Source organism: Momordica charantia (assembly GCF_013281855.1).
Source record: "Momordica charantia cultivar OHB3-1 chromosome 2 unlocalized genomic scaffold, Mcharantia_2.0 BLBB01000002.1, whole genome shotgun sequence".
In the NCBI taxonomy this organism is placed as follows: Eukaryota; Viridiplantae; Streptophyta; class Magnoliopsida; order Cucurbitales; family Cucurbitaceae; genus Momordica; species Momordica charantia.
Genome location: NW_028275160.1, coordinates 1,575,212 through 1,599,324, shown reverse-complemented (window position 1 = coordinate 1,599,324; position 24,113 = coordinate 1,575,212). Strand labels below are relative to the sequence as shown.

General features: G+C 35.2%; 2 protein-coding genes across 4 annotated transcripts; one reads left to right on the top strand and one right to left on the bottom strand.

Annotated features, from left to right (window-relative positions):
• The first annotated feature begins 1,706 nt into the window (after window positions 1-1,706).
• On the top strand, window positions 1,707-15,178 carry RFC1 (replication factor C1). Of its 3 annotated transcripts, none has more exons than XM_022297295.2 (23): window positions 1,707-1,861; window positions 2,262-2,335; window positions 2,551-2,676; window positions 3,609-4,118; window positions 4,217-4,284; window positions 4,642-4,717; window positions 4,842-4,903; window positions 5,029-5,186; window positions 7,088-7,218; window positions 7,341-7,529; window positions 7,619-7,740; window positions 7,852-8,059; window positions 8,557-8,610; window positions 8,746-8,915; window positions 10,117-10,207; window positions 11,312-11,493; window positions 11,586-11,625; window positions 12,572-12,696; window positions 13,873-13,945; window positions 14,046-14,138; window positions 14,235-14,481; window positions 14,593-14,649; window positions 14,722-15,178. In XM_022297295.2, the coding sequence occupies exons 2-23, from the start codon at window positions 2,333-2,335 to the stop codon at window positions 14,877-14,879; spliced, it is 2,943 nt and encodes a 980-aa protein (XP_022152987.1). In that variant the 5' UTR covers window positions 1,707-1,861; window positions 2,262-2,332; the 3' UTR covers window positions 14,880-15,178. The 3 variants fall into 3 exon arrangements, with proteins under 3 accessions (XP_022152987.1, XP_087976913.1, XP_087976914.1); XM_088120787.1 differs by having other exon boundaries at window positions 7,052-7,218; XM_088120788.1 differs by lacking the exon at window positions 2,262-2,335 and having other exon boundaries at window positions 1,725-1,861; window positions 7,052-7,218.
• Window positions 15,179-16,778: 1,600 nt separating this feature from the next.
• Window positions 16,779-20,739, bottom strand: LOC111020654 (fasciclin-like arabinogalactan protein 17). The gene is made up of 3 exons (XM_022297366.2): window positions 19,276-20,739; window positions 17,956-18,061; window positions 16,779-17,130 (listed from the first exon to the last, which is right to left on the bottom strand). The coding sequence occupies exons 1-2, from the start codon at window positions 20,600-20,602 to the stop codon at window positions 17,988-17,990; spliced, it is 1,401 nt and encodes a 466-aa protein (XP_022153058.1). The 5' UTR covers window positions 20,603-20,739; the 3' UTR covers window positions 16,779-17,130; window positions 17,956-17,987.
• Between the last annotated feature and the right edge of the window lie 3,374 nt (window positions 20,740-24,113).

Sequence of the window (24,113 nt, the reverse complement as noted above, 5' to 3'; positions counted from 1 at the left end):
TACTTTTCCAAAAATCACGTGAAACTTGCCCTTTTATTTTCCATGAATATTTTCTTTGCATGATAAAAATTTCGTCCCTAAAATACCCTCCGATTTTCCGTACATTGTGTTGTACTCACGTGCCAACGGATCTCCAACTCGTTTGTCTTCGATCTTCTAAAATGAATTTCTCAAGTTGAAAATACATATCCACGTGTATTGATTTTCCATTTCTTAATGTCGTTGCTGAAATGATTTCGCTTATAGTTTGTATATAAATTGAGTTTAATTTTCGGTTTAATATTTATAATTTATAATTTTTTAATTTTATATATTTATTTCGATATTTTTTTTTCAACAAAGATAAAAGTAAAAATTTAGGGTTCGTTTAATAACCATCTTATTTATTATTTTTTATTTTTAAAAGATTGGGTTGTTTAATAGTCAAGTTGAATTTTATGTTTTTTGTTTTTTAAAAATGTTTTTAAAATTTTATGTAAATTTAAAAAACAAACCTAAATCATTATTAAACATACTCGTAATTATCAATCTTAAATACGATAATTTTATACCATAATATAAACTCGACCCACATATTGTACTAGAAAAAAAATGTAAGAATTTATATATTTAAATAAACGTGACACTATTCAATGTAATTTTACTTTATACCTCTATATACGTATACTTGTTTTCATACATAACTTCATACCCTAGATATCTAAATATTATATTATAGTATAGTCATTAAAATTTTCATAAGTATGCCAACATGAGTTTAGTTCCGCAATAGTTGACACCTGTGTCCGATTAAGAGGTTGTAAATTCGAACCTCATTTCTACTCGTTGTAGTTGAAAAAAAATCATAAATATAATTAGTCATGCCATACATAAATAAATTATAGTATTAACCTAATGATTCATATCATGTGGCCACTTAAATGTTGACGCTGACAGAAACTTTTTTATGAACATCTGGACATAACCCATGATATTGATAGATATTTATGAGAAATAACAAGCATTCTAATATTTTGAAATTTAAATAAATTAAAATCCATTATCAACAATATTGTGTCGGGTAATAATATCTGTTTATATGCTATTATTACAACTTTATTTGTTGACGATACTAGAAATATGGAAATGCCTTGCTAGAAAACGAATATATGAAATGCCAATATATTGTAAGGCCTATTTAGTTGACAATCGTGGCTATTATTTTCATATTTATTGAATAACGGATTTAATGTATATGCATCAAGTAAATTTTCTTTTGAAAACTGTTTTTGAATTCTATGTATAGGGGAACATTTTTTCAATCTTTTAGATAAAAACTTTGATAAATATTATCATATTACAGATTAATTTCATATTTATCGAAATTAAAATAGGTAAATTATAATACACTAAAAATTATATAATATTATAAAATAATAATTATACCAAATTTATAATAGAAATGTTAATAAATTAATTAATATTACAAAAACGAGTATGGTTCAATAGTATTTGACATTCATTTGAACTAAATATTTAGTTTCACAGCTACCTAATTTACAAATATATTAGTAAACATACATTAAATAATTTTTTAAATTAAAATTCAATTTCTAGATCAACGATGACAAAAATAAGAAAATACAACTTTATTTTGGTTAAAATTCTATTTACAATGGGTAACTAAACACGCACGCACCCTTAATATTTGGAGAAAATAAAAAAGGTCCACGAGGCCGCCTCTACGGGTTTGGGGAAGATGACGTGGCGTCATACTTTTGTAAGACACTCGGCCTTCACCCGCCAGAATACTCTCACAATCTCCTTCTAGCTTCCAAGGCACGGAGCCCGCCGGCGATCTTCGACGAAGACGAGCTTAACGGTATATTCGATTTCTTTTCAGTTTTTTCACTCACCGAAACCTGATTTTCATTATTCTTGTTCCTTTCAATTGCTTTATTTTCCCCCAAAAGTATGCCACTCGAGTTTCATTCTTGAAAAACTTCCATGTCGATTCGAACTTCTCCACATTCTCGAAGGCGAGGGTGGAAATTTCTTTTGGCGGTCTATTGTTCTCCTCAGGCTATGAACCGCATGTTGAAAAGCCCTAAATATCAAGTGCCCACGTCCGTTATGAGGAAAAATGTTTGTTAACTTGCTAATTTTGTTGATGACCATAGCATACTTGAGTAGCTCGACTGTGATCATCGGGACACGATGTATGTGTAACATATTTCCTATTAACAATCAATGACTCTGATTTTTGACGAAATTTCTTCCAGAACTTGGTTGAACGGTGAACTTCACAGTATAGTGGTGTTTTTGCCTTTTGCACTCCGCCGTGGACTCCACAATGGTGAGTTTGGGCGTTCGTTGTTAATTACTGTTAGTGTGGTACTCGCATTATTTCTTTAATAGTCGCAATAAAGGAAGTTAGTACATATATCTTTCTCCTCAACTGGATTTTTTCTTATGAGTTTGGGCTCGATCAAGAATGACATTTACATAATTCATACTTGATAGTGTTTGTTTCGTTATTCTTTACCATTATAATTATGATGTGATAAACAGGCGGATATTAGGAAATGGTTCATGAAAGCACACGACAAAGACAATGGCAGTGCGTTGAAGCATGCAAAGCCTGCTGCAAGCAATTCAGAGAAAGCTGCTACAGCCGAACCACAGTCCGGAAAAACAGTGTGTTTTCTGACCTCACTCTTCTTAGTAGTTGAGATGGCATATGTTCCAAGTACCATTATACTCTTTATGTATCTCTAGTTTCTTTAGCTGCATACTTTGTTGGTCCTTTTGGTTCATAATAACTTATTGTTATGTGGATGGATGTCTATTTCTGGAACCATAATTCTCGTATGAATTGGTCTATCTGGTATTTCTGAAAGAAAACTGAGCTATATTTAAAAATTGGACTTGAGTGCATTCTTGAGATGAGATGTTAAAAAGCACATTTTAATTGTTTCTATTGCCTTGATTCTACAAGAAAGAGAAAGTTGGGACAATATTTGTCTGAATAATACTCTGAATGAGCAGACAAATATTTCATCTCGATGTTCTTTTGCTGCTCGTTTTTGGGACATTATCCTCACTGCTTTTGGATGGAAGACTGCACTGCACATTCACCCTGCCATTTTCCTTGACTGCTTACTGTTTGGACACCCTTTTAAAAAGGAAAAGGCTACACTGTGGGTTCAATTTATAAGGGCTTTCTTATGGAGTCTTTGGTTGGAGAGAAACAATAGGGTCTTTAATGATAAAGTTCTTCCCTTTGAGATCTTTTTTGACAGAGTTACTCTCTTAACTCTTGGATGGTGTAAATGTTTCTACTCACCTTTTAATAGCTACTCTCTTAACAATCTTATTACAAGCTGGAAGGCTTTCTTGTAATTGCCCATGTGGCCTTTTGTATATTTCATACTATCAATGAAATATTTGTTTCCTTCCAAAAAAAATACTGTACACGTTTCTCTTTCTTTTCCCTATTGACTAAGAGTTCTAAACTCCTTGGGAAAACAATACTGCGTGCAGTTAGACTTGTAATATCTTTTGTTTACTTCTTTCTAATGTTATGCTACTGCAATAAGAGATTCGTTTGCTGACTAATGATATTGCAGGGGCTGAGTGGTGGGGAAAGTACTGGCAGAAGGATAACTAGTAAGTACTTTGCCTCAGAAAAGCAGAAGTCCAAGGACGCAAAAGAAATAGAGGGACTCCCGATCAAAAGAAAGTCTCCACAGGATGCGAAGGAATCACCAGCCAAAAGAAAGTCTCAAAAAGATAGTGAGGAATCACCGAAAGCTCCACCTTCAAAAAAATTAAACAAAACTGATGACAACGACGATGATTTTGTTTTGTCTAGTTCTAGAAAGAACTTGTCTGACGTCACTCCCAACAAAAAGTTGAAGAGTGGTTCTGGAAAGGGAATTACTCAGAAACCTGTAGAGATTGAAGAAAGTGATGACGAGGAAGCTAAAGGTACCGAGTCTTCTCTGAAGCCTAGTGGAAGGGGTAGGGGGGCAAGGGGTTCATCTGCTGCAACTGTTAGTGGTAGAGGCAGAGGCGGTGGACGGGGTGGATTTATGAATTTTGGGGAAAGGAAAGATCCTCCACACAAAGGAGAAAAGGTGAAAATTTATTTTAAGTATTTGGACTGACAAGAATTCATTCTGTTATGTGCATTATTATAATATAGTGTTTAGTTTTTTCCCTGCTTGTTTCTCAGGAAGTCCCTGAAGGCGCTCCTGACTGTTTAGCTGGACTAACTTTTGTAATTAGTGGAACCCTTGACAGGTCATTCCTCTGATTTTCTCAGTTATGATTATTGGATCAGGAGCATAGTTCCGAACATTTTGTCTTGTTAAACTGAAATGTAATTCTCCTGATGCAATGAAGTTTGTTATGCGAATGCATCATTGTTTTCCTTAACATCTTTTTTGTTACACGTTCCTTTTCTTTTGAAATGAATTCATGATTTTCCAATTAGTAGGGTTCCTGGTACATGGTCATCTTTAAACTTTCATATTTATATCAGTGTCATTTTGCCTCTATCATGAAGTATGCTCCCTTCTCGATGTATTTTGGTGTTGCATGGTGTTGTTATACATCTTATAAGCATGGAAGTGATAATGGTCATGGGCCATATTACAGTTTGGAACGAGAAGAAGCAGAAGATTTGATTAAACGCCATGGTGGACGCATAACTGGATCTATCAGCAAAAAAACAGTTAACTCATTCTTGTATCTTTTTACTTATCCAAGAAAGAAAAAAGAACTTGCACACTTTTTGTGATTTGGTTGGCTATTCAATTTTCTGTGTGGAGACAAATTATGGACGTTTATGTTTGCAGAATTATCTACTATGTGATGAAGATATTGGGGGTCGAAAATCTTCCAAAGCTAAAGAGCTGGGGTATTTTTCCTTGGTTTATAATTGAAATGGAATGTACTCACTCCTGTATTTTCATTTACCTCTTTTAAATTTTCATTTTCTTTTCATTTACCTCTTTTAAATTTTCATTCTCTCTCTTTTTGTAGAACTGCTTTTCTCACTGAGGATGGCTTATTTGACATGATCCGTGCATCATCCGACACTAAAGCTCCTCCAAGACAAGAATCTAAAAAATCTGTTGTTAAGTCCTTGGAATCTCCAACAGAGAAAAACTCCCAAAAAGTACCAGCAGTACAAGCAAAGAGTAAGTCTGCCTACTTATCTGATTGGAATACGAATACTGATGCCACTAGGACTGTTGTTGTCAAACTTTTGACGAACATTTATATAGGGGGGAGCTGATGGTTTTATTATTGTGCTATATAATAATATAGTTTTTTAGCTTTAAAAAATGGGGAAAATATCTTATGTTGAGCATGCCAATATTTCTGTTTGGGTTATTGTTGTCGGGTTGCAAATTGTTTATGCAATCATTTTTTTAGACGTTAGCCGGGTAAGGACTCTTTCATGTTCACTAAACCTTTCTCTAAGATTGAGTCATCATTTTTCCCTTTGCCTTTTGTGTGTGTAAGAAATAATTTCATTGATAGTATGAAGTTACAAAAGGGCCCTATGCAAGGGATTACATAAAACAATTCCAATTGGATAAAAGGGAAGAAAAACTATAGTGATGGAACAAAGGGGAGTATTTACACCATAAAACAAGCGGACAACCAAATAAACTATGACTTTACCTCCATTTAATTGAGTGCTTGAATTCAGATTAACCCTATATTGGGTATCACCTGTGATATCGTAGTCATCCTTTCCATTAGTTTCTCTCTGCACGTTTCGTGTTAGAAGAAGTGGCAATGTGGGCTTAATTGTTGGTGCCATTTTTTAAGCATTTATATCTTCTCCAAATTCTTTGATATATTCTCTAGATATGTAAACTGTCAAGACCAAAGGATCTTCGACTGGAGGATCTTTATAAGGAAACTGCAAGATTCTTTATCCATGAATCACGAATCATATTTCTCTGCCTCAATTGCTTGTAAAAAGAAAAAAAAAATTGCTTGTAAATTGTTAGCATAGTTTGTAGATTCTTAGCAAGTGTTTCTTAGTTTTAGATTAATGATCTAGGACCATATCCTCCTCATTAGTCTTACCTATGCTTTTTTTCCTCCCTCAATTTCAATGAGAACCATGCCCTTTTAGCTAAAGCTGTCAACGGTATCAGAACTACTCACATTCCTTGAGAGAACTTGTGGGCCTTCATTGGCTTGAGCTTCCTTGTTTCTATTTGTTCGATCAGCACTATACCAAATCATTCTTTCTTTGGCATGAGAGGCAGTCTGTTGGGGTGGCAAAAGCTTTTCCAGAAATATCCCTGAGATTCTTTTGAATAGCCACTGTGTTTTTGTGAAAGTTTGTCTTTTGTTTCTGTAGTCTCTGTGGAGTTTCCTTGGCTCTTCACCCACACCTGTATGTAGACGTACCTTAAACATGTTCAACATTCTTCAGTGTTTGGTTCTTAGGGTTATCTATTTTTCCTACTCTTTCTTGTGAGTTTGTGACAGTTGATATGGCTAATAGTGAGGACAAGTCAAGCATTGTCCCAGAGATAACAACCATTGATGTAACAGAGACTTAAGATATTCAATCCACCCTAGGTTGGAGTTTGTGAACTTCTTAGGAAAAAATTATCCTGAAAACTTGAAGCTTCCGTGAGGAGATATTTTGAAAGTTGACTTTTATTCTTCATTTTGATTTATTTGTCATCATTAGTCTTTTCATGCTAGTTGTAAGAATTATTTTTGTTGTTCATTGTTGAAGTGTCAAAGTGTGCTGCAAATTCAAGACCTTGTGTTTAAACAGAACTTAGATATCTTTGGTTGGAATTTGATGCAACTTACAGTGTCTACTGTCTTCTTTTTGCAATATCTGCCTCTTATGGAAATTTCTTGCTTCCAAAATGTCTCGTTCTCAGAGTTTTTTTGCTGACGTGTCCAAAAAATCTATTTTGCACTATTTGTTCTTTTGATCTGGAATGCATTTGATTGGCTGTAGTTTTTATATTAGTTGTTGAAAATATGTAATCTTTAAAATGTTGGTTAAGTGCTATTCTAGAAGGCAGTGACAAGAGTTCCTTGACTATGGATGCAGCGCGCAAAGATTTTACTGCTGGTGCTTCACCTGCTAAGCAAAAAAGTCGAACAGTTGAATTTTCTTCCCTAACATGGACTGAAAAATATAGGCCAAAGGTTTCAAACGACATTATAGGAAACCAGTCACTGGTATCTTTATTTCTTAATTTCTCCTTTGCTATTGTTGTTACGTATTATTTTTTCAGTTTTTGTGTGCTCATGTAAAATATTATGTCTTTGCAACTAAGATTTCGTTCATTTTACAATTGTAGGTCAAACAACTTCATGATTGGTTGGCACATTGGAACGAGAACTTTTTTGATGCTCAAAGCAAAAAGAAGGGTAAAAAGCTCAATGATTCCAGTGCTAAAAAAGCTGTCTTATTATGTGGAGGTCCTGGCATAGGTAAAACTACGTCGGCTAAGTTGGTTAGCCAGATGCTTGGATATCAGGCTATAGAGGTACTTCATTTGTTCTTAATGACATATGAGGAGCATTTTGAATTATTATTCTTGGTGCAATTTTCCTTATATGTGTGCACTGCATCTAGGTAAATGCCAGTGACAATCGGGGTAAATCAGATGCAAAAATTCAAAAGGGAATTAGTGGAAGCAATGCGAATTCCATAAAGGAGCTCATCAGCAATGAATCTCTGCATTTCAGAACGAATCAGTTAGTGTGCATTCCCTGAACTTATTGCATTAAGTTAATAACACTGGGTTGTGTTAGGTATTTGGAACCTACCAACTTTTCTGGTGGGTTAATAGTTAAGTTGAATTACAGGCCAAAACGTCCCAAAACTGTGTTGATTATGGATGAGGTAGATGGAATGTCTGCTGGAGATAGGGGTGGAGTTGCTGATCTGATTGCGAGTATTAAAACCTCCAAAATTCCAATTATCTGCATCTGTAATGACCGTTACAGCCAGAAGCTGAAAAGCCTTGTGAACTACTGTCTGATTCTCAGCTTTAGAAAGCCTACAAAACAACAGGTTTTATATGGTTTATTACTTCACTATTACTGTCTTCTTCATGGGTGACATCCTGTGTTTGAATTAGACAATGACTCGCTTCAGCAATTTTCTGTTGTATTTTCCCCAGTTGCACCAAAATATTGTAATCATTCATGAGCAATAAAAGGTTCTTCTACTTTATCAAAGATAAATAAATAAATAAAAGGCTTTTCTCATGTTACAAAGACCTTTTTTATCTCCCCATGTTTGATGGGTAGGAAGGAGATGCCTCACCTCCTTCCCTCTGCATGTATATCTTTTGTTCTTTTGGGATGAATGGTCTCTTATCCTTAAAAGAAAAAGATTATATCGTCGCCTGTATAATATGCCCAGTTTTTAATCCTTTGCCTGTGCCCCTTCATATGCTCTTCATATGTTTTGATCGTTTGAAATTTATGATTTAAGCGCTTCCTTTGCTTTACATTCTTGGTCCAATACTGCAAAAATTTGATAGAAGTTAGTTTGACCCGTTCTAGATGGCAAAAAGATTCATGCAAGTTGCAAATGCAGAGGGCCTTCAAGTTAATGAGGTAAATATTTCGTATGTCACTTGATTATGGTTGCTCATTTAGTTGGAGTGGGTTGCATGCATGCTTGGTTATAGCATCTTGAATCTTGATAATCACTTGCCATAGATAACTGATCAGCTGGTGTTATGGTTTCAGATTGCTCTTGAGGAACTTGCGGAAAGAGTTAATGGGGATATGCGCATGGCACTAAATCAGTTGCAGTACATGAGTCTGTCAATGCCAGTTATTAAATATGATGATATTCGCCAACGACTTCTGAGCAGTATGAAAGATGAAGACATCTCACCATTCACTGCCGTTGATAAGTATGCACAATTTAATTTTAGTTCTACACCACTTCGTTACTTTGTTTTGCTGCCAAGCCTTTATGGCTGCTGTATTTGTTCTGTTCTTGGAGCAATATTGTGGAAGCAACTTGTTTTATTATATATTACTTTCTATATCTCCACATTTGAGCTGGTTGATGTTTTCTTATCTTATGCTTGTTTTTTCATAATCTTAAACCTATTCGACTCCCTTGCTTGCAGAAAAGCTGATACTGAGCTGTAATAAGTAAAAGTAAAAATATATATTGACGTTGTAGTTGTCAAGATCTAAGGATTATTTAGTACGAATTTATTTCTCTTCCTTGTGGGGCACCTTTCAATAGCAATAAGAAATTCTTTTGGTCTTTCCCTGTGGGGGCTATCTTTTGGTATGGTTGAAAAGAAATGAGAGGATTTTTCTTTGAGAAGCAGAATCTGTGTAGATAAATTTGGAGTTCAGTTATTTGCAGGCTCTCTTTGAATTGCAAATTCTCCTCTCTCAGTTTCTTTTTTTTTTCTTTTTTTTTTTTATTAACAAGAAACAAATTTCCGTTGATACTATGGCAACGAAATGATCAGGAAACGAGCTCCCAACGAACTCCCCCAGGGAGCTAGAAGAAGAAGGAAACAAAACGAGAACAAGATCAACAGCGATAAAAAGATATATAAAGAAAATAAAAAACAATGAGCCGACAAACTAAAGAATCTAGGGACAGTAGCACCAAGAAGCCACAAGGTTCAACCGAACAACCCAAAAGTGAAACTCCCCAATGAAAAAACACTCAACCACCAGAGCCACCCAATTGAAGGAGGAGCAACCCAAAAAACCACTACAATGCCCAAAGAAAAGGACCTTTAATCATGAGACAACCAAAAAAGAGAGTTCAAGGAATAGACTACCTGTCCCTGAGAGAGAACTCGATGCATTTACAGTTAATTGTTTATTTGACCCTTCACCTTCTACGGCTGGAAACACGAAGAAAACTCTTTTCCATTGCCTTTTTTTGGCGTAATTCTCCCCTTTTAGTTGGAAAGTCTTTTTTGATTCCATGGAAGCTTTTTTATATTTTTATCATCTTTTCAATGAAATATAGTTTCTTATCAAAAGAAAGAAAAATCATTTTTCTTGGATGTTATCATTTTCGATGCTTATTGATTTTATTTTTTGGTGACGTATTTACCGACGTCTTTTCATTTGCAGGCTGTTTGGTTTTAATTCTGGGAAGTTAAGGATGGACGAATGGGTAAATCTCAGCATGAGTGATCCTGATCTAGTCCCTCTTCTTATTCAGGTATCTTTATTTGGTTTAATTGATTCATGTATCAATTGTTCTATTTGTACTAAATCCAGAAAGAATTCTTGAATAAAATTTTAGACGTGAATAACATGATTTTTTAGGTTCATATATTTTTTAAGAAACTGTAGTTAAATATTTTACTTACTGCTAGTGCTAGTTAAAGAATCTTAGATCTTTGAAAGCCTTTTCTTTTTATTCTATGCTTGTAGATTGTGTTACTTTTTCTAGGTTTGAATTTTATTTAAGAGGCTGCATTATAATATTAATGCCCGAGTTCTATTTACATTTCCCAAGGGAAAGAAGGGAAAAACAAATACATAAGAATAGGAAAAGAAATCTCAAATGAATTTGTTTCTCTCTCTCCTTTTACAAAAACTGAAACATTTTGTTGGTATTAGGTGTACCATATGAAGAATTAAGTTAATGGTTATATTCAAATATGATTTATTATTTCCACTTCATTTTATACTTTATTCATACATTTAGTTTCTAAAACCTTTCATTCAGGCAGATCATTTAAGGGGAGGAATCTTTTGTGAAACCTGTGGCTCTGTCTGGGTTGATATTTTTCAATGAATAGTTTCTAAGCCTAAAGAAAAAGAAGAAAATCTAACATCTCCAAGGTCGTTGAGTGAGATTTTTAGCGGACTGGTTTGTGTATATCATTTATGAATTTGTTTTGCTATATTTACTTGTAACAACATCATTTAACACGTGTCTGTGACTCTAGACATTCATTTAACTGGTTAGTGGACCATTTAAGTATACAATGGACCGTTTCCATACTATTTTACTTCCACCCACGTGTTCTACATATCTTCAAATGAAAGATCTAAGCTTGTTAAAAGACTTGATAGTAGGCAAAAGGGAACTCATGTTTGCCATCTCTTCTACATACACATATGCATCACTCTGTTTATCCTTTTCTCGATTTTGTTATACATCACTTTCTAGCACTGTTTATAAGTTCACTGCCATACTTGTCTAGTTGCAGCCGAGTTTTTTGTCCAAAGCTAAAGCTAATAATAACTTAAATGGGAAGTTTTCTCTACATTTCCCATTGTACAGCCTTTATCTGAGCATGATAGTTGCTTGCAGGAAAATTATATTAATTATAGGCCAAGTTCTGTTAGTAAGGATGACAATGGGATCAAACGGATGGATTTGATTGCTCGTGCAGCTGAATCTATTGCAGATGGGGATATAATCAATGTACAGATTCGAAGGCATCGGCAGTGGCAACTCTCTCAAAGTAGTTCTATTGCTTCTTGTATAATCCCGTAAGTTTCTCAAATTCACCTTTGAGAATCTGATGCTTTTCTACACTAATGCTACCATTCATTATTGATTTTTATATAATTCTCCGTGATAGAGCTTCATTACTGCACGGGCAAAGAGAAACACTTGAACAGGTGTGAAATTCTGTACATGCAAGTTTTAAGGTTTTGATATCTTGTTTTGTTCTTTAAGTGATTTATGAGTTAGGATAAATGAGTAATTGCAAAAATTTTTGGAGGAATGAAAAAATAGCTATTGTCAGTGAGATGGTAGAGTTTGACTAGTAGGGTTTTTCTTCTATTTTTTGTTCATATTATGAGTGAATCATCAAACCATCTTAATGTATTTGATATGCATTATAATCTATTACCACCTGTGAGCAATGGTACTTTAATTGTATAGGTTCTTTGGAGGGGGTCTCCTCGACCCTCTGCCTCTAGGTTGTATGCCTTTTTTTTTTTGGGCTCCACGTCTTGATGAATGAATTCTCATTGTTTATTATCAAAAAAAAAAACAATGGTACTTTAATTTGGACAATGTGCTTACGTTCATCACTGTGTATTAGACGTTCTGACACTGGTTGGATATGTGTCAAGCTCTTGTTAAGTGATAAACATATAATGGACACTGATTCGTACATTCAATACATTTCCAACCATTGAATTTATCTTAGAGAGAGATGCATTCAATTTCCTTACTATTGAAAGAAACTTGTTATTATGCTCTTCTCTGTGTTGATTTTATGGCCTCAGATCGAACTGAAGTTCTCAATTATATTGGCAATAATTTGTTGTACTCCTGCATGTCTTTTTGCCTTTATCATATTTTAGCATGCGTTTCTTGTATTCTGTTGCAAATCTGTGTTGCTCTTAGGAACCGAATTTTATGTGCTTTTGGAGTAATGATGGTGAGCTGTGGGTTTTCCTTTATGTATTATAGATTATTGCGAGTGCAAGTTTTCAGGCTCATTTTCCCTCTATCTCTAATCCTCGGATATGGTACAATAATCCACTTCCAAGGGTATGTGTACCATAGTTGCATTTTAAATTATACTAAACTTCATTCGTGCATATTATGCAGGGAGAGCGTAATTTTAATAGATTTAGTGCATGGCTGGGAAAAAATTCGACATTTGGAAAAAATATGAGGCTTTTGGAGGATTTGCATGTTCACATTCTTGCTTCTCGTGAATCCTGTTCAGGGAGGTAAATTTTTATATGCTGCATTTCCTCTTTTGGTTGCTGCAGTATATTATACTTCCTGTATGAATACACTCCTTGTTGAAGTTGCAACGTTAGATACCTTCTCAATAATATATCTTCCACTTTCTTTTGAGGGATATGAATCATTTCATTAATAATAAAGATACAGAAAACCCCAAAGGGGCCGTCCAATTGGCAAGGGCTTGGGGTTTCTTGGTTAGAGGTCTCAAGTTCAAACCTTCTGGTGAGCTTAATACCAAAAATCCTTGATGTCTCCTGGGTCCGAGCCTTGTGGCAAGCGTGGGTGTCCCTGGGTATAGGAGAACAAAGTTCCAACTCCCGATTATCAAAATAATAATAATAATAATAATAATACAGAAAATGAAGGAAGATGTGGGTTAAAGAAAATTTTATCCAGTCAATATGTGGCCATACTCTCAAGGGATAACAAAGAAGCTATGGGTTAATGTGATTAAATCTATCCTTTGAAGCTGGGTTTATTTATATAATATCTTTTGCGACCATACTGTTTGATTTTACTTCTCATCACATCAATGGATAGTTTTTCTTGTTTCTGAAAAAAGGAAAAGGGATAAAAAAACAAAGAGGGAAGGATGAGGCATTTTATCACTCTCTGTTGTGAAAAGAGGTCACTTAGAATTTCATATGACTTCCTGTTCGGGGTTTGTATCTTTTGAACAATTTTTGTTCCTTTTCATTAAATCAATGAAAAGTTCGTTTCTTGTTAAAAAAAGAAAAATATGATCTCCTGTTGGCTCTCATTTTTGTGCTCTGTGGCAAAGCAAGGGTGCCATGGAGAAACCCTTCCAAAGGGATTTATTTGCAACTAAACTTCTGACATTCAAGCAATTGAAGAGTGTTTTGTAACTACTTTTGCTCTTAGGAGGTTTCCTATCCCTCTCCTTTCAATTCATTTTTTCTTACTACATATTGTTTCATTCTATTTTTTAACTTAAAAAAAAAATCTACTTTTCCAGTGGCGTAGTGATCAATTTAGACTTGTGCATTAGAATAAGATAGAGTAGGATATATATTGGCAAGAGAAGTTCCTAGATTTTGAATGTTGTGTAGGGTGCTTAACCCCACTCTTTCAGTTTCCACATGGTTGAGTGTGTCCATTAGTTGCAAACTATAATATTTCAATTCTAAATAATACAGACAACACCTACGAGTTGAGAACCTTACTCTATTTCTAAAGAGGTTGACTGAGCCACTGCACACTCTGCCGAAGGTTAGAATATATTTGGTTTGTTTGATTCTAGTTATAGGAACGGTAGTCTTTGAGGCATTATGGTTCAATTTATACTTTTTTCAAATGATATGATTACCAGGATGAAGCTGTTAAAATGGTTGTAGAATTAATGAGTCTATATTCAATTAGTCAAGAGGATTTTGATACTGTTGTGGAGTTGTCAAAATTTCAGGTACTGATCTACTTTTTCCTTAGTAATATCATGGTCACTACACTTGCTACTTTTATTTTTAAGCGTAGTTTTCTTATGGATGGTTCTTCGAGTCAGGGTCGTAAGAATCCGTTGGATGGTGTAGCCCCTGCTGTCAAAGCTGCTCTAACAAAGGCATACAAAGAAGTAAGCAAGACACACATGGTGCGGGCTGCAGATCTTATTACACTTACTGGAATTAAAAAGGCCCCCAAGAAGCGAATTGCAGCAATTCTAGAACCGGCTGAGGATACAATTGAGGGTGCTGGTGGAGACACATTGGCCGAAAGTGACGATGAGGACGCTTTGGACAACGAGGGCGCGGGTAAGATTTCATTTGTCTATTGTAGGTGCTCAACTGTTGGCAAGCCGGTTGTGCTTGTTGGGCGAGTTCCACTTCTTTAACTGAACTATTCTTTCTGGTTTGCAATTACAGAAGACTCCACAAACGGTGAGAAGCTGCAACTGGAACTTCAAAGCTTGAATAAGAAAGGTAGCTGATCTTTCATACTGATGGACTGCATTTATTCGTTCTTGAAATTAATATAGTTTTATATTTTGTTAGGAATGCAAGTGCAATTGGATTTGAAGGGCGTGGATAATTCAAGCGCCAAGAAATCCGGTGGCAGAGGAAAAGGTGGCCGTAGTAGTTCGCAGGCTTCAGAGAAGAAAGGAGGGGGGCGAGGGCGAGGTTCGGGATCTGCCACCAAGAGGAAAAGATAAAAGTAGACGATTCTAGAAATTCTGGTAGCGTTATGACGATGACCTGTGTAGTGTTTTTCCTTGGTCCCATCACATGCATGCAAAAGTTTGCTGGTTAATGAGTGGTTTGAACTGCTAGAGGAAAATACATAGCCATGTATTTACTACATGGGCCTTCCTTTTTGCTGTCTAACAGAAACAAGCTTTTGTCTCAACCATTTTGGTATGCAATAGGAATTCAGATCGAATCCTCGTCGTGGAGTGGGTGAAACATTTTGGAATGTTGGTTCACCAGAAGAATCAGATTAATTTTCTCCCTACTATGATTTTTTTTTTTCTTTTGATAACCTGAATGTTAGAGGTGCACTGTTTTCATGAAGTAGCTTAGCCTAACCAAAGTCAGCTTGACTATAAGAATTTTTAAGTCATTGATTTTGAATTTTAGACGAACGAACGGATCGGAAAAAAGAGGGATTCCCAGAGAAAGGATATCTCCAAACATTCCTTGTCCTTGCCACTAAGGCGCCCTTGATGTGTTCATATGACAACATTCAACGAGTTTATAGATCTTACTTTTTCGTGCCGTAAGAAAATGTTTTGGATCCATGTTGACCACATAACAGATTTGTTGGAGTTGAATTTTAAAATAAATGCTAAATTATAAATATATAAATATATGTATATATACACACATATATACTTCTCTTCTTCATATGAACATTTCAACTTTCAAAAGTTACAATCCATTTTTCATAAACATTTCAAAAATATTTTTTTTGAGTAAATATCCAATGATATTTTAAATGGAAATTTAATGCATTAGAATTTGAAACGATTTGGCAATAAAGTTTATTTTGAGAAGAATAAATGTGAAAAAAGTTCCTTTTTAAAAGGGAATTAGAGTAAAATTAGGAAGAGAATTGAAGAAGTAAACTGTCACATCCATATTCTATAATGTCAATTTTTCATTCAAGATATTAACATATGGTATTTGTGACAACATTGATGAAAGATCAAGATCAAGATCAAGAGTAGTATAGAAATTCAAACTTTTGAAATGATTTAAAAAATACAACTTTCTCTATTTTAATGGCTTTGATTTTAACAGCAGCCTTTTTTATTAACCCGTTTAAATTTATGGTTAAAATACTAGTTTTATTCATAAATAAGTGACCTTTTTGTCCCTTAATTTTATTCTTAATCTCATTTTTTTCTATCATAATTTCAACACAACACTGAAATCAATATATTTCTTAAAATGTAAATATTACTTTATACTAAAAGTTTTCATTGTGTGTAAAATTTGTGTTAAAAATTTGCAAAGATGGACAAATGATCATGTTTTGAAAGTACAATAACCAAAATAAATATTTTTAGTACAAAAACTAAAATAAACTAAAATTTAAATTACAAGAACTAAAATGAACATTTTCAAAGTACAATGACTAAAATGAACCAAGGTCAATACAATGATAAAAATAGTATTTTAACCTAAATTTATCATACAAGTTTTCATAATTCACGGTTTGACTAAACAATATTGAAAGTAATCTATCCGAATGGCTCTTTTCTCAGGACATTTGTACTGGAAATGTTGAAAATTTTATAAGAAAAATTTGTGAAACACCTGATGTTCAAAGGTCACTTGTATATCTTTTCACCCATTTATGTGTAATCTTTATACACACAGAACCAGAAAGAATACTTCATGACCAAAAATAGCATCAGCTGGCCACGAGCTTATCTCTCCAGTAATTGTTGGTCACCTGTCTCAACCAAAAGGTCAAAAATTCGAATCTCTCACCCCTTGTTGTAATGTAAAATAAATAAATAATAGCATCCGCTCGGTCACATCTTGTTATCAAGACCAAATAATACAGTCGACAGAAAATTCCACTGGTAGAAGGGCAACAAATGAAATTTAAATGAAAGTAACAGAAAGAATTTTTCATTTCGCACTCCATAATACATTTTATTTCAAATTATTGACTGAGGCAGATTAGAAGTGTGCAAGTTACCTGCCCACACGTGTTGGCCAGACACAACACAACTAACAGATCCCACCTCCACCACTGACAATGAATAAGGTATACAAAATAGACTTACATTATGTACTCCATAATGGTGAATTATAAAAGCTACACAGACTTTTCTCCTACCAGCAGCAGCCCACCAAAGTTGCTTAACATTATACAACATCTGACCTTTGAGTTGTCCTTACAGAACTTCCTTTGTGTTTGCACCATCTGGATCCTATCACGTTCTAGCAAATCTGCATGAATGGCCATAAATTTAATATCTATTATCTACAGTGTAATGAGGTACAAAGTCTATTTTGGTATCTACTCGCAATTTCTTTGCGAGGACTCCTTTATTAGAAATGAGAACATCAAATACAAGGTTGGTATCGCATTGAAAGTCATATTTCATCAGAAAATTTGGGCATACAAGTTTGGTGTATGGATTCTATGGAAAAAATATGCTTTTATGCTTATTCCAATGAATATGTTAATTTGGTCTTAATCCTATTTTAGTTTTTGAACATTCATGAATCATCCATTTTGATCCTTCAATTTTGTCTATGATTTTAAACATTATGTCTTATAATTTGGTTTCAATCTTATCTTTTTTTTATGTTATTCAACCAGGAACACCATTTATTTACCTCGTTAGTAGATATCTATCATGGACAAGTATTTGAAGTCACATATAGTAACTAAAAGTTTTCAAAAGATATTTAAAATTTTATTAAATGATTAATCGAAAATTATTAGCAATGACAAATAGTTTTTAAGACAAGTTTAGGGGTCAAAACAAAAACCCAATACAAATTATATATAAAAGTTCATAAACTAATATAGAATATAAACCAATAAACGAAATTTGGTATTCCTATTCCCAGAAAAAGGGTTTGGTATTAAGTGATTATTGGCACATGATAACAAGGAACCATAAATCTAGCGTGGAATGGTTTTCCTATATTGAGTAAACAGACAATGTTTTCACCCTGCGGGGCCAGCGGTAAGTAACCTACAGAGATTCCTAATCCATGGAGAATAATAACAACGATAAAAAATGCAGGAGGGGAAGTCCAAACCTTCTTTTGGTTTTAATCAACCAATACAGACTTCAGTGACAAGCTGTGAAAGAAGAATCCTGTCCAAAAGTTCTCAACATCCGGCAACCAATTTCCAGTAGTTTCCCTGCCATTTTGAAAATTTTTAGTTCAAGCGGATGTCAGAGCAGAATAGATCAGTTCCTACCCAATAGTCATAAATTAACAAAATCGATTCATGAAAAGAGACCAAATCTTCTGCACGAATATTACTTCCGAACCTACTTTCGAGGGGACTAGGACCTAATTCAATCCTAACTTGCCAATTGCTTCCTCTTTCTGTCGTGGATAAATACAAATTGTGCAACACAACGTACAATCTAGCATAGGCATGCCTCTGTAGTTAAAAAGATGAACAATACTTTTTTCACCATTTCCTAAAAGAAAAAAGAAACTCGTTTGACCTCCAAGAATATCTGGGAGTCTGTAGCGAGAAGATCTTTAAGTCTTAGTACAGTTTCGAGCAGATCAATTAGCTGTACCAAAATTTATGATACATCGTCAACCATGTTGATTGGGATAATTGGAAATATTTTTAGCGATTTGCTAATATCCTTAAATATATGATCTCACTACACATTTGGCTGAATTCTTGAACCACATAAATCTGAATTGCCCTAAAGTTTAGCAAACTTTAACGCTCCATCCTACTTCAAATTAATATTTTGATGAAAAGAGCTCTAACAAAACAGTAAATTGTAATGTGCCAAATAATTGTCAACTCTTCCCTTCTGCGAAGGCAAATATCGCATGGAGACACCTCTAGAAATCGCCAAAGTTCATTTTCACCTTTCGATGAGACCAAATATTTAAAGCAACCGCAAAGAGTAACTTTTAATGCACATCAAGGCTCCACCTAGTGTAGTCAAATACACGCACCTATACGTGTAACTAATCAATTATTTTCAGTTAGCCAAGGGGTTTCAATCGAGTAAAATTTTTCTTTGCTCCCAAACAATTGATAACGATGTTGGAAATAACAAGTCTGATATATAATGGGTTACGGCAATATTAATATAATCTCGATGGTTGAAATCAAAAGGATAGTCTTAATGGACCCCTTCCATCTTGAATTTCTAAAAAGGTATAATTGAATGTTCTAGATAATCGATGAGGTCTTTATTTCGATTATGGTAAATGATAAGCAATCTGTGGACACAAAAAACTGTGGCTACTATATGCCAATAACTATGCTACGGTCCATGACGAAGTAAACTTAAGCAAGCGTTAACTTATACCAATCAGAGGAATTAATCAAAGTAATGTGTGAAAATTGCACTTAAAATTTAACAAAATTATTACCTCTGCGGGGCTTGGCCACCACCTTAGCGGGTTGAACCGTTTTTGGTGCGTCCTTGGCCTCTGTCTCCTCCGGCGGGAATAATACCCCGTCAATGCCCTGCACCGAGATCCGTCCATCCGTGTAAATATCAGGATCGAACAAATACGCCGACCCATCTCCATTGCCGAATTTCACCGACCCGTCGGCCTCTTGAGCCACCACTTTATGCGGCAACCTCAAGGTGTCGTATCGCACCTTCCCGAACCTCCTAACAGCGTTGTACATACTCTCTTCCGTCTGATACTCGGGTATTAAATGGTAGTACATAATCTGCTCAGGTGCTCCTGGCTCGCTCAACTGGTCGGTGGTTAGTTTGGCCATGGCTTCGTCGTTCGGAGCCAGAACAGTTAGCACATAACCCTCCGATACCAGTCGCCCCATTTCAGTGGCTAACGATGTTAGATTGACCAGGATGTCGGCCATTTCGTTGTAGCCACCGTAGTGTAGCAGAGTTTGGATGAAATCTTTAACTTGTCTCTCACCGTTAAAATGGCGATGTGCTCCGCCAGGTCCTGGTGCCGGAGCCGGAGCCAAAGAAGGTCCCGGAGCCAACGCGTCGTATACCGGAAGAGCGGGCGGTGAACCTGGTTCGGCAGGTGGAGCTGGTTTCTTTAACCGGTGAGTCCTGGGATCCACTTCAGGCGCTCCCTCCGGTTTCACGGCGGTTATATCCTGAAGATTCCGTCTGCGATTGAAATCGTCCTGTACGGACTGGGGGATTAGCAATCGTTCAATCCCGTGAATCACACCGTCTGGTCGGGTAATAGCATCCGGATGAATCACATTGGCGAGATCGACGGTCTTCTCTCCGGAATGATGGCCGGCGAGATGAAGAACATGCTTGGAAAGCGTGGATTGCGGTGCGGACTTGGCGTGACCCGGCCAATCGTTCGATCCGATCCGAGTCGGAATCACGTGGAACTTCAGCAAGGTCTGGAGCGACTTCAAGTTCCCCGGCTCGAGAAGGAATCGCTTGAACTCAGGGTCTAGATCGCGCTCCAGAGCTTCATTTTTAGGGGCGAAAATGGTGATGTTGTGGCTGCCGACGGCGTCTTCTAGGGTCTGCAACAGCATAGCCTTCTCAACTAACTCGGCCAGCTCCGTATAATGAGAGTCCAGTAAAGCAACCAGGATAGAATTGGAGTTGATCTGGCCGGGCACAGCCGGAGATGAGGACCTGGAATTAGAATTGGAATTTTCCGGCAATGCAGATGAGGCAATCGCGAATAGCATAACAACAAATATAGCAAACAAGAGCTTCGATGCGCCACAGATGATGAAATCCATGGCGACCGACGAATGCGGTGGATTCAGGCGAGGCGCCGATAGAGAACTTTGAAGTGAGAGAAAGAAAGCCTAGAGAGAGAAAGGGGGCCGAGCAGAGAGCGACTGTCAAGCTGTCTGTGACCGAAACCTGTGATGGTTCATTGCTTCTTTGTTCTTTTACTATTTCGTAGCGGCGTCACAACTGTCCCATTAACATAGAGTTGGTAAGTCAAGGAGCGTTGACTATTTACACGTGGCAGTCTTGTATTCGTTGAGTTTAGTGTAATCGGTGAAATCGGGAGCAGCAGATCATGGAAGGTTCACGTGGCAAGTAGGAAAGCGGGCAACGGGCAGCGGCTTTGAGAAGCTAGAGGAAAGTCTTTTTTCTATTGGTTGGTGTTTTTGTCTCTATGCGAACTTTTCTCTTCTTTTCTTTGTTTATTTTTTCTTTCCACGAATTAATCTTTTCTTTCCAATAAAATTATGGATTTTTATCTACCGCTTTAAATTTCATCCTTGAATTAAATTTAGATAAGTATATTGTAATTTTTATCAGACATGGTGTGATTTTTATTTTTTTAAATAAATTTTAATGTCAATGTATTTAAAGTATATGTTTAATATGAAACTAATGAAAATCTTTTTTTATGTGAATGGTTTGTAAAGTTTTATTTTATTGTAATGAATGAGTTTCTAAATATTTGTGTTTTTTTAATTAGTATGTGAATTAACAAAAAATTAAATCTGTATAAAAACTACCACACTTATAAGTTCAGCGTGCAATCAAACGAGATTAAATGTTTGTGGTGGAAATTGGATACAATTTGCTGGTGGTAAAAATATTTTTTTATTGGTTTTTTTCCATTTGCACTTGCAGTAGTTGGAGAATCATTAAACTTCTTTTGAAATATAATTATTCAAGATCTACTCTCGTGTTTTATTTTTACTCATTGATGGATATTTATCTTTTATTTTATTATTATAATTTTTTTTCTTTTGTAATTGTATATAAGCCTATCTAGTCCCAATTTTTTTATTTGTTTATGTTATATTTTATAACGTGTTTTTATAAAGCTTTTTTTATTATTATTATTCAATAATATCCTCGTTGTTTTAGTGATACTTTTTTTAAGAGCAAGATTTTTAGCTAGCTTTAATGGATAATAATATGTATGACAACATTATCCTAAATGTTTGTCTAATTTATAAAATAAAACTTATAACAAGTTGTTGAGTTGTAATTTGTAAACACAGTTTAAAAATTAAGTCGTGCAAAATTCACTATTAATAATTGTTGGGATTGGTGGAGTCAAAACGACGTCGGATCGTGCTACGAAAGAGTTGGGACGCGTCGGGATCGAAGTACGATGAAAACAAGGGAGAAGCGGACGCTGCAGGCCACTCGAGCCGAGGAGGCAGCGCTGTGGCGCCGCTGCAGGGCGTCATGGCGCTGTCCAGATGAGGGAGGCGCGGTCGATTGTCCGTCCGTAGCGCCACGGCGCTGTTTCGATGTTTACAAATACGCAGTCTCGGGTTTTAGGGTTTTACCAACCGAACAAGGGGGTTATTTGCAGCCAATTTTGAGTGGGTTTTGGCAGTAAATCAATGGCAGTGGCTAGGGCATTGGTAGAAGCTTTGTGGTTGATCAAAATCGATATTATCTGATAATTGTATCTTCATTCTGTGAGTTTTTCATTCCTGTTCCTAAATATTAATGGTGTAAAATACTTAGAAGCTATGGACTTTTGTTGAGGATATTTTGGGGAGTGTTATTGTATCCAATCCTAAATAATATTAGTGAATTACCCAACATGTGAGTAGAAGACTGGACGTAGCCCTTAGTGGTGAACCAGTATAAATTGATGTGTCGTATTCTTGTTTTTTACTGTTTTCTTCATATTTACATATTTGTGGTTGTGTTAGATATTTTATGTGGAACGGGAAATTACCCAACAATAAATGATTCATAAATACTCTTTCTTATAGTTATTTGTTTGTTTGATTTCAAGCACATCAAATTTAACTTATTTTCTCTTTTATTTTCTTTTTTTTTCGATAGTTTTTTTTTTTAAAACGAGCTTCTAAATTTAACTTCTATTAAAGTCAACTAATATTTTACAAAGTACGGGATCCCTCAAATAGAGATTAACTATGAATTGTGCTGTGAAAAGACCAATACTAACTTCTTTTTTTTGTGTGCATTTCATTATTATTTCATCTCAACCCAATATCCATTCAACGTGCAGTTGGCCAATCTAAAGACAACTCAATTTGCTAAGACAGCTCAATTGATTTAGACACATATTTATGATTAAATTGTTGTGAGTTCAAATCTCGTCAGTTTTATCAGACATCTAATCATTCGTTCATAATTAATTTCATGTGATTGGTTATCCAAGATGAGTTCGACATCCAATAATTATATCCAACACGACTAATTATGGAAAAGGTCTCATGTTACCAAATGTTAAGGCAATGAATTTGTCAATATATTCAAAACTATATAATTAATCTTTAGTGGAAGTTTAGGCAGCATGGGACTTTATTCAAAATTTGCTATTATATTGATAATATCACTCTTCTTATTTATATATATCTATAAACTCTGTCAAAGCGAGCATGGTCGAATGGTAATTGACACATATTGTCTCAAATCAAGAGGTCGTGAGTTGGATCCCTCATCTCACATCATCATACTTAAATTACTAACTTGACACCATTTTAATAATAAGTTAACTTAAGAAAAATGAAACAAACACTTCGAAGCTTAAGTCAATCCAAGTTCGAGTCATAGGCATGTTGCCTCTTTTATAGGCGGAGCGGGCACTACAGGAACAAATCTCTACAGTAGCTTAAAAAATACACTATCGTATGTCTTTTATAACGTGATTGAATTTGTTCACGTGTCTTGTTCGTTTTTATCATCCAACATACTTCAAATTACTTTTTTCTCTTCAATTATGTAATATATTTAAACAATATTTGTTAGTAGCCTCCTAAAACAAAGACCATATATAAAATCAGCTCAACTATATTTGAATTTAAACTAAAAAAGGAAACAAATACAACTTGAATGTTGCTCATCTCATAAAATTAGATGTTCAAATTCACATTATGATTAAACAAAAAGAATCAAGTTGCTCATCTCATAAAATTAGATGTTCAAATTCACATTATGATTAAACAAAAAGAAAATAGTTAGAAAAATACAAATGTCAACACATTATTAAAAGAAGAAAAATCAAAAGTAAACATTTACTATGCAACCCAATATAGAATTTCTCCATAAAGTCCATGTAGAAGTCCAGAAAATTCCAATTGGCTAATAAATTTAATCGAGTTATATTCACGGGCTGACACGCCAGCCACGTCAGCAATAAGACAACTGCGGGCCATGGGTATCCCGGAAGAATCACGGTGAGAAAGTAAACCCTGAGAGAAAACGACAAAATAGCTCTGTAACCCTAAAACAAATCAGGCGACGTTATTTTTAATTTACATTTATTAATCAACGGGAGGGCGAGCAATACGA